The following is a 12,798-nucleotide window of genomic DNA, read 5'->3' as shown; positions in this document are numbered from 1 at the left end:
ATGTTTATCATCTAGAATGTCATTGTAGGCTGTAGTGTTAAGATTTCCCTTCACTGGATTTAAGGGGCCTAGCCCAAACTATGAAAAACAGCCTCAGACCATTATTCCTCCTCCACCAAACTTTACAGTTGGCACTAGGTAGTGTTTCTCCTGGCATCCGCGGAACCCGGATTCGTCCGTCGGACTGCCAGATGATGAAGCTTTTTCAGAGAACGTGTTTCCACTGCTCCAATAGCAGTGAGCTTTAATGCTACCGCTTGGCATTACACATAGTGATCTTAGGCTTGTGTGCGGCTGCTCGGCCACACACAATTGTTGAACAATTTGTGCTGACGTTACTTCCAGAGGCAGTTTGTAGTGAGCGTTGCGACCGAGGACAGACGGTTTTTACACGCTTCACTACTCAACTGTCCCGTTCTGTGAGCTTGTGTGGCCTACCACCTTGCGGCTGAGCCGTTGTTGCTCCTAGATGTTACCACTTCACAATAACAGCACTTACAGTTGACCGGGGCAGAAATTTGACCAACTGACTTGTTGGAAAGGTGGCATCCTATGACGGTGCCTTGTTGAAAGTCACTGAGCTCCTCAGTAAGGCCATTCTACTGCCAATGTTTGTCTATGGAGATTGCATGGTTGTGTGCTCAATTTCATATTACCTGTCAGCGGCGGGGTATGGCTGAAATAGCTAAATCCACTAATTTGAAGGGGTGTCCTCATACTTTGGTACAGTTAAAGTCGGAAGTTTACGTACACTTAGGTTGAGTCATTAAAACTAGTTTTTCAACCACTCTACAAATCTCTTGTCAACAAACTATAGTTTTGGCAAGTCGATTAGGACATCCACTTTGCGCATAAAACAAGTCATTTTTCAAACAATTGTTTACAGACAGATTATTTCACTTATAATTCACTGTATCACAATTCCAGTGGGTCAGAAGTTTACGTAAACTAAGTTGACTGTCTTTAAATAGCTTGGAAAATTCCAGAAAATGATGTCATGGCTTTAGAAGCTTCTGACATTTCAGCTAGATCTACTGTCTCTTATATTATGACATTTCAGCTAGATCTACTGTCTCTATTATATTATGACAGACCAGCTAGATCTACTGTCTCTATTATATTATGACAGACCAGCTAGATCTACTGTCTCTATTATATTATGACAGACCAGCTAGATCTACTGTCTCTATTATATTATGACAGACCAGCTAGATCTACTGTCTTTATTATATTACAACAGACCAGCTGTATCTACTGTCTCCAATTCACTTTGGCCATTGTTGTGTGGGCCTGCCCTCCCCTCAACAGCCTCAAATAGGCTATTTCATGTGGGTTGGGGTGGGGCGGCAGACACACGCATCTCACATTTCATGACATTACATGTTTATATATTGCTTTTAAAATGTACAAAAAAATCACAAATAATATTTTATATTAGGCAGGGTAGCCTAGTGGTTAGAGCGTTGGACTAGTAACTGGAAGGTCAGCTCGGGGGTTTGAACTTGCAACAAGGTACAAATCTGTCGTTCTGCCCCTGAACAGGCAGTTAACCCATTGTTCCTAGGCCGTCATTGAAAATAAGAATTTGTTCTTAACTGACTTGCCTAGTAAAATAAAGGTTAAAATAAAAATAAAAAAAATTCAAACAAGGGCATTAGCATGATAAGAACTTACCAGTCCAAAACGATATCCTCTCCCGTTCAAAAAACATTCCTCCACAATCGCTAAATGAAGTGTCCTACAACAATCTCTGTCTCACCTTCCCAATCAATTTATTCTAAAGTTGTATCTAGACTTAGCTTTCCCTGACTTAGTCGCCATAATGATTGATATATAAACAGCTGAATCTGCGCGTTCACCAAACAATGCAATGCGTAATATGTGTTTCTCCTTCCGGTATGAAACTTCAATAGCGAATGACTCTCGTTACGCTGGAGCTTACTACATGGGTTGGTCTTGCAACACATAAACATGACCTATTGCCGTTTACCTCAGCTCATTGGCTATCTACCCAGCTAGATTTCAAGACGATCAGTGGTCATTGGGTTAAAAGACAGTCAATCAACGAAACAGCGGGCAAATCATTGGTGCACAAATCATTGGTGCACATGACTTGTTGTCTTCAAATCGGTTTCTTTCAGTCAATACGTCCCGCGAAATGGCCCATCAGATTTGATTGTGTTACAAACAAACCAGTTGATTGCAGTGAAACCAAACATGACTGTAAAAGTTCTGTGTGGGTTATTTACCTGGAATGTGTCGTCGAAAATGTAATGAGACGGAATTCACGACACAAACGGCTCACAAAGTGTTTCGTGTTAGGCTATAAAAACGGATTTGATCAAACAAAAGATCATTCATTGTGTAACAATGAGCATTGGGATTGGAAACAGAACAGACGAAGATCGTCAAAGGTAAACAATTTATTTGAATGCAGTTTGTGATTATGTTACGCCTGTGCTGGTTGAAATAGTTTTTATGGGCTCTATACTCAGATAATCGCATCGTATTCTTTCGCAGTAAATGGTCATTGGGTTCGCATGTAAATCCTTTTTAAATCTGACAACGCAGTTGGATTAGCAAGATTCTAGGCTTTCGATACATGTGAGACACTTGTATTTTCATGAATGTTTAATATGACTATTTATGTAGCGATCACCGTATGTTGTGGATTTTCAGCCCGCTAGCGGGTTCCGTGCGCAGGGAGGTTCCTAGGCCATCACTGAAAATAAGAACGTGTTCTTAACTGACTTGCCTCGTTAAATAAAGGTGTAAATAAAATAAAAATCGGCCAAATCAGTGTCCAAAAATACAGATTTCCGATTGTTATGAAAACTTGAAATCGGCCATTCCGATTAATCGGTCGACCTCTAATATATACAGTGTGTGCAAGTGAGGTAAGGCATTGAAATAGGCCATGGTGGCGAGGTAAGACAATGAAATAGGCCATGGTGGTGAGGTAAGACAATGAAATAGGCCATGGTGGTGAGGTAAGACAATGAAATAGGCCATGGTGGTGAGGTAAGACAATGAAATAGGCCATGGTGGTGAGGTAAGACAATGAAATAGGCCATGGTGGTGAGGTAAGACAATGAAATAGGCCATGGTGGCGAGGTAAGGCAATGAAATAGGCCATGGTGGCGAGGTAAGACAATGAAATAGGCCATGGTGGTGAGGTAAGAAAAATAGGCCATGGTGGCGAGGTAAGGCAATGAAATAGGCCATGGTGGTGAGGTAAGACAATGAAATAGGCCATGGTGGTGAGGTAAGGCAATGAAATAGGCCATGGTGGCGAGGTAAGGCAATGAAATAGGCCATGGTGGCGAGGTAAGGCAATGAAATAGGCCATGGTGGCGAGGTAAGGCAATGAAATAGGCCATGGTGGCGAGGTAAGGCAATGAAATAGGCCATGGTGGTGAGGTAAGGCAATGAAATAGGCCATGGTGGTGAGGTAAGGCAATGAAATAGGCCATGGTGGCGAGGTAAGGCAATGAAATAGGCCATGGTGGCGAGGTAAGGCAATGAAATAGGCCATGGTGGCGAGGTAAGGCAATGAAATAGGCCATGGTGGTGAGGTAATTACGATATAGCAATTAAACACTGGAGTGAAATATGTGCAGAAGATGAATGTGCAAGTAGAGATACTGAGGTGCAAAGGAGCAAAATAAATAAATACAGTATGGGGATGAGATAGTTGGATGGGCTATTTACAGATGGCCTATGTACAGGTGCAATGATCTGTGAACTGCTCTGACAGCTGGTGCTTGAAGTTAGTGAGGGATATAAGAGACTCCAGCTTCAATGATTTTTGCAGTTCGTTCCAGTCATTGGCAGCAGAGAACTGTAAGGAAAGGCGGCCAAAGGAGGAATTGGCTTTGGGGGTGGCCAGCGAAATATACCTGCTGGAGCGCGTGCTGCTATGGTGACCAGTGAACTGAAATAAGGCGGGGCTTTACCTAGCAAAGACTTGTAGATGACCTGGAGCCAGTGGGTTTGGCGACGAGTATGAAGCGAGGGCCAGCCAACGAGAGCGTACAGGTCGCAGTGGTGGGTAGTATATGGGGCTTTGGTGACAAAACGGATGGCACTGTGATAGACTGCATCCAATTTGTTGAGTAGAGTGTTGGAGGCTATTTTGTAAATGACATCGCCAAAGTCGAGGATCGGTAGGATAGTCAGTTTTACGAGGGTATGTTTGGCAGCATGAGTGAAGGATGCTTTGTTGCGAAATAGGAAGCCGATTCTAGATTTAATTTTGGATTGGAGATGCTTAATGTGGGTCTGGAAGGAGAGTTTACAGTCTAACCAGACACCTAGGTATTTGTAGTTGTCCACATATTCTTGGTCAGAACCGTCCAGAGTAGTGATGCTGGACGGGCGGGCAGCATTGGTTAAGAGCAGTTGGAGGCCATGGAGGGAGAGTTGCATGGCATTGAAGCTCGTCTGGAGGTTAGTTAGCACAGTGTCTAAAAGAAGGGCCAGAAGTATACAGAATGGTGTCGCCTGCGTAGAGGTGGATCAGAGAATCACTAGCAGCAAGAACGACATCATTGATGTATACAGAGAAGATAGTCGGCCCGAGAATTGAACCCTGTGGCACCCCCATAAAGACTGCCAGAGGTCTGGACAACAGGCCCTCCAATTTGACACACTGAACTCTATCCGAGAAGTAGTTGGTGAACCAGGTGAGGAAGTCATTTGAGAAACCAAGGCTGTTGAGTCTGCCGATAAGAATGTGGTGATTGACAGAGTCGAAAGCCTTGGCCAGGTCGATGAATACAGCTGCACAGTATTGTCTCTTATCGATGGCAGTTATGATATTATTTAGGACCTTGAGCGTGGCTGAGGTGCACCCATGACCAGCTCGGAAGCCAGATTGCATAGCGGAGAAGGTACAGTGGGATTGAAATAGTCAGTGATCTGTTTGTTAACTTGGCTCTCGAAGACCTTAGGAAGGCAGGGTAGAATAGATATAGGTCTGTAGCAGTTTGGGTCTAGAGTGTCTCCCCCTTTGAAGAGGGGGATGACCGCGGCAGCTTTCCAATCTTTGGGGATCTCAGACGATGCTGAGAGGTTGAACAGGCTAGTAATAGGGGTTGCAACAATTTCGGGAGATAATTTTAAAAAGAGAGGGTCCAGATTGTCTAGCCTGGCTGATTTTGTAGGGGTCCAGATTTTGAAGCTCTTTCAGAACATCAGCTATCTGGATTTGGGTGAAGGAGAAATGGTGGAGGCTTGGGCGAGTTGCTGTGGGGGATGCAGGGCAGTTGACCAGGGTAGGGGTAGCCAGGTGGAATGCATGGCCAGCCGTAGAAAAATGCTTATTGAAATTGTCAATTATCATGGATTTATCGGTGGTGATCGTGTTACCTAGTGTCAGTGCAGTGGGCAGCTGGGAGGAGCTGCTCTTATTCTCCATGGACTTTACAGTGTCCCAGAACTTTTTTGAGTTTGTGCTACAGGATAAAAAAAATATATTTGAAAAAGCTAGCCTTAGCTTTCCTAACTGCTGTGAAGTTATGTAAAGCTACCTGAAGCTGGTTAGCTTTAGAAAACCCAGAGTAGATGTAGCTGGCTTCGTAGGATACCCCTCTGGTGTTGTGAGATCTGATGAAGCTTGACTGCTATGAAGATGACCTGGACATACCCGTTGTGTTGAATTTCTCCACCCTTCTGTATTTCTACTCAGTTACTGTCATGGCACTATGGTGAGAGTTAGGGTGCTTGGAACCAAACAGAACTGGGGAGGGACTTGGAATCAAACAGAACTGGGGAGGGACTTGGAACCAAACAGAACTGGGGAGGGACTTGGAACCAAACAGAACTGGGGAGGGACTTGGAATCAAACAGAACTGGGGAGGGACTTGGAACCAAACAGAACTGGGGAGGGACTTGGAACCAAACAGAACTGGGGAGGGATTGGAACCAAACAGAACTGGGGAGGGACTTGGAACCAAACAGAACTGGGGAGGGACTTGGAACCAAACAGAACTGGGGAGGGACTTGGAACCAAACAGAACTGGGGAGGGACTTGGAACCAAACAGAACTGGGGAGGGACTTGGAACCAAACAGAACTGGGGAGGGACTTGGAACCAAACAGAACTGGGGAGGGACTTGGAACCAAACAGAACCTTGGAAAAACAGAACTGGGGAGGGACTTGGAACCAAACAGAACTGGGGAGGGACTTGGAACCAAACAGAACTGGGGAGGGACTTGGAACCAAACAGAACTGGGGAGGGACTTGGAACCAAACAGAACTGGGGAGGGACTTGGAACCAAACAGAACTGGGGAGGGACATGGAATCAAACAGAACTGGGGAGGGACTTGGAACCAAACATAACTGGGGAGGGACTTGGAACCAAACAGAACTGGGGAGGGACATGGAATCAAACAGAACTGGGGAGGGACTTGGAACCAAACATAACTGGGGAGGGACTTGGAACCAAACAGAACTGGGGAGGGACTTGGAACCAAACAGAACCGGGGGAGGACCCCCCGAATTTGTCCAATAGAAAGTCTCGTTTTCGCTGCAAAACATTTTCTGTTTTACAACGGTTTGGACCAATGATCCACCCCCCCGACTAAGTAACCAATCCGGTCCTCATACCATCATAGCCACCTAATCATCCCCAGCTTCCAATTGGCTCGTTCATCCCCTCTCCCCTGTAACTCTTCTCCAGGTCGTTTCTGTAAAAGACAATGTGTTCTCATCAACGTAGCTGGTCAAATAAGGGTTAATAATGATGCCGCTGTACAGACTAGTAGGTGGTCTGTGTGCAGCTTGTTTAAAAGCAGCCAGTGTCAGTTCAGTTCAGCAGCTAGCTACATTACACAGTAACAGTATGCATGACAGCAAGCAGAAGACACCTATCAATGCTCTGCTTGCTCACTGGGTTCCACTAAAGCAGATATGTGTAGCAGCCAATTTCCAGCTGTTGGTTCAGTAGATTCTAGATTCACACCTTGTGAAGCAGCACTGTGTTCTGGGTCACTGATTATGTTGTTACCTGCTCTGTAAGGAAGTGTTGTGTACAAACCTGTGCTCTGTACGCTCTGGTGATCTGATCTGATCCTGTTGTTTCTGGGGCGGCAGGGTAGCCTAGTGGTTAGAGTGTTGGACTAGTAACCGAAAGGTTCCAAGTTCGAATCCCCGAGCTGACAAGGTACAAATCTGTCGTTCTGCCCCTGAACAGGCAGTTAACCCACTGTTCCTAGGCTGTCATTGAAAATAAGAATTTGTTAACTGACTTGCCTAGTAAAATAAAGGTTAAAAAAAAATATATATATATATATATATTTTTTTTTTTAAATTAAATTCTGCTGGTCTCTGATCTGATCCTGTTGTTTCTGCTGGTCTCTGATCTGATTCTGTTGTTTCTGCTGGTCTCTGATCTGATCCTGTTGTTTCTGCTGGTCTCTGATCTGATCCTGTTGTTTCTGCTGGTCTCTGATCTGATCCTGTTGTTTCTGCTTGTCTCTGCAGGTATTAAAAAGTATGTTGTTGGACTTATTATCAAGACGTCGTCGGACGCTACAATGGTCGAGGTGAGGGCTGAGACATGTCATGTTAATATGAGGATAAACTCCCCTGTCAGATGGAGCTGGTAATTGTTACCGGGATGATAACAGCATGTTGACACCGCTCTCATTTATCTTTTCAGAAAGAGAAAGTGTACATTGGGAAGCTGAACATGATCCTTGTTCAGGTAAGGGAGGGAGTGAGACTGTGAGGGAGTGAGACTGTGAGGGAGTGAGACTGTGAGGGAGTGAGACTGTGAGGGAGTGAGACTGTGAGGGAGTGAGACTGTGAGTGAGTGAGTCTGTGAGTGAGTGAGTCTGTGAGTGAGTGAGTCTGTGAGTGAGTGAGTCTGTGAGTGAGTGAGTCTGTGAGGGTGAGACTGTGAGGAGTGAGACTGTGTGTGAGTGAGACTGTGTGTGAGTGAGACTGTGAGTGAGACTGAGTCTGTGAGTGAGTGAGACTGTGAGTGAGTGAGACTGTGAGTGAGTGAGACTGTGAGTGAGTGAGACTGTGAGTGAGTGAGTCTGTGAGTGAGTGAGTCTGAGTGAGTGAGACTGTGAGTGAGTGAGACTGTGAGTGAGTGAGACTGTGAGTGAGTGAGTCTGTGAGTGAGTGAGTCTGTGAGTGAGTGAGTCTGTGAGTGAGTGAGTCTGTGAGTGAGTGAGTCTGTGAGTGAGTGAGTCTGTGAGGGAGTGAGACTGTGAGGGAGTGAGACTGTGTGTGAGTGAGACTGTGTGTGAGTGAGACTGTGTGAGACTGTGAGTGAGTGAGACTGTGAGTGAGTGAGACTGTGAGTGAGTGAGACTGTGAGTGAGTGAGACTGTGAGTGAGTGAGACTGTGAGTGAGTGAGACTGTGAGTGAGTGAGACTGTGAGTGAGTGAGACTGTGAGTGAGTGAGTCTGTGAGTGAGTGAGTCTGTGAGGGAGTGAGACTGTGAGGGAGTGAGACTGTGTGTGAGTGAGACTGAGTGAGTGAGACTGTGAGTGAGTGAGACTGTGAGTGAGTGAGACTGTGAGTGAGTGAGACTGTGAGTGAGTGAGACTGTGAGTGAGTGAGACTGTGAGTGAGTGAGACTGTGAGTGAGTGAGACTGTGAGTGAGTCTGAGTGAGTGAGACTGTGAGTGAGTGAGACTGTGAGTGAGTGAGACTGTGAGTGAGTGAGACTGAGTGAGTGAGACTGTGAGTGAGTGAGACTGTGAGTGAGACAGGGAGTGAGTGAGACAGGGAGTGAGTGAGACAGGGAGTGAGTGAGACAGGGAGTGAGTGAGTGTGTGTGTACCTACTAACATTGCTGTTCTCCTGTCTGTGAATGAACTAGGATGCTCTCTTTATAACTAGGACTCAGGTGTGCTGCTCAGCTTCATCTGGGCAAGAGTCCTCCAATCTGTGTGTGTAACTGTGTGTGTGTGTTTATTCATACGTGTGTATCATGTGTGTGTACAGCTGACTGTAGCTGCATGAGTCTCTGTTTTATTGAGTGTGAGTCAGTGTGCCTGCGTCAGCTGATGTTGTTTTGTCCTGAAGAGACCAACCAGGTCAGAGTGTCTCAGCATCTACTGACTGTTCTGACAGGTGGGTGGGTGTGTGAGGGGGTATGTGTGTGGGTGGGTGTGTGTGTGTGGGTGGGTGGGTGTGTGTGGGTGGGTGTGTGTGTGTGGGTGTGTGTGTGTGGGTGGGTGTGTGTGGTGGGGAGGGTGTGTGTGAGGGGGAGGGAGGGAGGGTGTGTGTGTGGGGAGGGAGGGTGTGTGTGAGGGAGGGAGGGTGTGTGTGTGAGGGAGGGAGGGAGGGAGGGTGTGTGTGAGGGAGGGAGGGTGTGTGTGTGAGGGAGGGAGGGTGTGTGTGTGAGGGAGGGAGGGTGTGTGTGGGGGAGGGAGGGTGTGTGTGTGAGGGAGGGTGTGTGTGTGAGGGAGGGTGTGTGGGGAGGGAGGGAGTGTGTGTGAGGGAGGGAGGGAGTGCGTGTGAGGGAGGGAGGGAGGGAGGGAGTGTGTGTGTGTGAGAGGGAGTGTGTGTGAGGGGGTGTGTGTATGTGAGGGGGTGTATAAGGGGGTGTGTAAGTAAGGGTGTGTGCGTGTGTGTAAGGGTGGTAGTTTGGTGAATCACACACTTATTAAGGAATGAGTAACCTTCCCTGAACAGCATTAGCTCCCAGAACTAATAATGGCTATAGGCTTTAGCACAGCAAGCTAGTGTACAGAACCTTCAGAAAGGGGTTGTGTTTATTATGGATCCTCTTCCTGGGTCCAGATAAATGAAGGCAGTTTATACCATTTTAAAAACATTACAATACATTCACAGATTTCACAACACACTGTGTCCTCAGGCCCCTACTCTACCACTACCACATATCTACAACACACTGTGTGTCCTCAGGCCCCTACTCCACCACTACCACATATCTACAACACACTGTGTGTCCTCAGGCCCCTACTCTACCACTACCTCATATCTACAACACACTGTGTGTCCTCAGGCCCCTACTCCACCACTACCACATATCTACAACACACTGTGTGTCCTCAGGCCCCTACTCCACCACTACCACATATCTACAACACACTGTGTGTCCTCAGGCCCCTACTCCACCACTACCACATATCTACAACACACTGTGTGTCCTCAGGCCCCTACTCCACCACTACCACATATCTACAACACACTGTGTGTCCTCAGGCCCCTACTCCACCACTACCACATATCTACAACACACTGTGTGTCCTCAGGCCCCTACTCCACCACTACCACATATCTACAACACACTGTGTGTCCTCAGACCCCTACTCCACCACTACCACATATCTACAACACACTGTGTGTCCTCAGGCCCCTACTCCACCACTACCACATATCTACAACACACTGTGTGTCCTCAGGCCCCTACTCCACCACTACCACATATCTACAACACACTGTGTCCTCAGGCCCCTACTCCACCACTACCACATATCTACAACACACTGTGTGTCCTCAGGCCCCTACTCCACCACTACCACATATCTACAACACACTGTGTGTCCTCAGGCCCCTACTCCACCACTACCTCATATCTACAACACACTGTGTGTCCTCAGGCCCCTACTCCACCACTACCACATATCTACAACACACTGTGTGTCCTCAGGCCCCTACTCCACCACTACCACATATCTACAACACACTGTGTGTCCTCAGGCCCCTACTCCACCACTACCACATATCTACAGTACTACGTGTGTGTGTGTGTGTGTGTCAATGTTTGTGTTGCACACAGAGTATTCACACCCCTTGACTTATTCCACATTTTGTTGTTACAGCCTGAATTCAACATTGATTAAATATATATATATTTTTTAAATCTCACCCATCTACACACAGTACCCCATAATGACAGAGTGAAAACATGTTTGTATCTCACCCATCTACACACAATACCCCATAATGACAGAGTGAAAACATGTTTGTGTCTCACCCATCTACACACAGTACCCCATAATGACAGAGTGAAAACATGTTTGTATCTCACCCATCTACACACAGTACCCCATAATGACAGAGTGAAAACATGTTTGTATCTCACCCATCTACACACAGTACCCCATAATGACAGAGTGAAAACATGTTCTCCCCTCACCCATCTACACACAGTACCCCATAATGACAGAGTGAAAACATGTTATTATCTCACCCATCTACACACAATACCCCATAATGACAGAGTGAAAACATGTTTGTATCTCACCCATCTACACACAGTACCCCATAATGACAGAGTGAAAACATGTTTGTCCCTCACCCATCTACACACAGTACCCCATAATGACAGAGTGAAAACATGTTCTCCCTCACCCATCTACACACAGTACCCCATAATGACAGAGTGAAAACATGTTTGTCCCCTCACCCATCTACTACCTAATGAATGAAAACATGTTCTCCCTCATCTAAATACCCCATAATGACAGAGTGAAAACATGTTTGTCCTCACCCATCTACACACAGTACCCCATAATGACAGAGTGAAAACATGTTTGTATCTCACCCATCTACACACAGTACCCCATAATGACAGAGTGAAAACATGTTTGTCCCTCACCCATCTACACACAGTACCCCATAATGATGAAAACAGTTCTCCCCTCAATCTAACACAGTACCCCATAATGACAGAGTGAAAACATGTTTGTCCCCTCACCCATCTACACACAGTACCCCATAATGACAGAGTGAAAACATGTTTGTCCCTCACCCATCTACACACAGTACCCCATAATGACAGAGTGAAAACATGTTTCCCCTCACCCATCTACACACAGTACCCCATAATGAGAGTGAAAACATGTTCTCCCCTCACCCATCTACACACAGTACCCCATAATGACAGAGTGAAAACATGTTCTCCCCTCACCCATCTACACACAGTACCCCATAATGAGAGTGAAAACATGTTGTTGTTTTTTATAATATGTTTACTATTTTCCAATAATAATACAAAGACAGAGACACAAACATTGACATTCATTGTATTGTTGAATGGGACGGCACATTTCGAGGACAAAACTAAACTCGCATATAGAAAACATCAAATAAATCCTATTCGCTGGTACATATTATAAGAAGACAACACACAGTCATTACAAGCAGTGTAGTGAAACCCTAAATACATATTGAGTGTAGGACAACACAGAGTAACAGCAGATAACCAACCCAGTTATGAAGCTGGACCAGACCATTTATCCTGTATCAGCTGACATATTTTGTAAAACATTGGACTTCTATTAGAGGTATTGTGTTGAATCTTGTGCAACTTTATCGAAAATGAAATACAGAAATATCTCATATCCATAAGTATTCACACCTCTGAGTCAATACATGTTAAAATCACCTTTGGCAGTGGTTACAGTTGAGTCTTTCTGGGTGAGTCACCTGCATTGTACAATATTTGACCATTATTCTTTTAAAAATTTAAGTCAAAATTTTAACTTGGCCGCAGTGTCTTCTTGGTAAGCAACTCCGATGTAGATTTGACCTTGTGTTGTAGGTTATTGTCCTGCTGAAAGGTGAATTCATCTCCCAGTGTCTGTTGGAAAGCAGACTGAACCTGAAACTCCCTTGCCTATGACGAGCATACCCATAACATGATGCAGCCACCACTAACCTTGAACATATGGAGAGTGGTACTCAGTAATGTGTTGTATTGGATTTGCCCCAAACATAACACTTTGAATTCAGAACAAAAAAGGGAATTGCTTTGCCACATTTTTTGCAGTATTACATTAGTGCCTTGTTGCAAACAGGATGC

At 45.6% G+C, this 12,798-nt stretch overlaps 1 protein-coding gene across 2 annotated transcripts in view; it reads left to right on the top strand.

Moving 5' to 3' along the window:
* The first annotated feature begins 7,446 nt into the window (after window positions 1-7,446).
* Window positions 7,447-12,798, top strand: part of LOC121842435 (exportin-1-like) — a 14,386-nt gene continuing 9,034 nt past the window's right edge. Inside the window, exons 1-2 of one of the 2 annotated variants that reach the window (XM_042312424.1) lie at window positions 7,447-7,548; window positions 7,665-7,709. In XM_042312424.1, the coding sequence (XP_042168358.1) occupies window positions 7,540-7,548; window positions 7,665-7,709 (54 nt within the window). In that variant the 5' untranslated portion in view covers window positions 7,447-7,539. The remainder of the gene's footprint in view (window positions 7,549-7,664; window positions 7,710-12,798) is intronic. The other variant, XM_042312423.1, reaches the window with a different exon arrangement.

This window comes from Oncorhynchus tshawytscha, unplaced genomic scaffold, assembly GCF_018296145.1.
Source record: "Oncorhynchus tshawytscha isolate Ot180627B unplaced genomic scaffold, Otsh_v2.0 Un_contig_2083_pilon_pilon, whole genome shotgun sequence".
NCBI lineage: Eukaryota > Metazoa > Chordata > Actinopteri > Salmoniformes > Salmonidae > Oncorhynchus > Oncorhynchus tshawytscha.
Note: the sequence above shows the minus strand (reverse complement) of the source record. Positions and strands in the feature narration are given on the sequence as shown.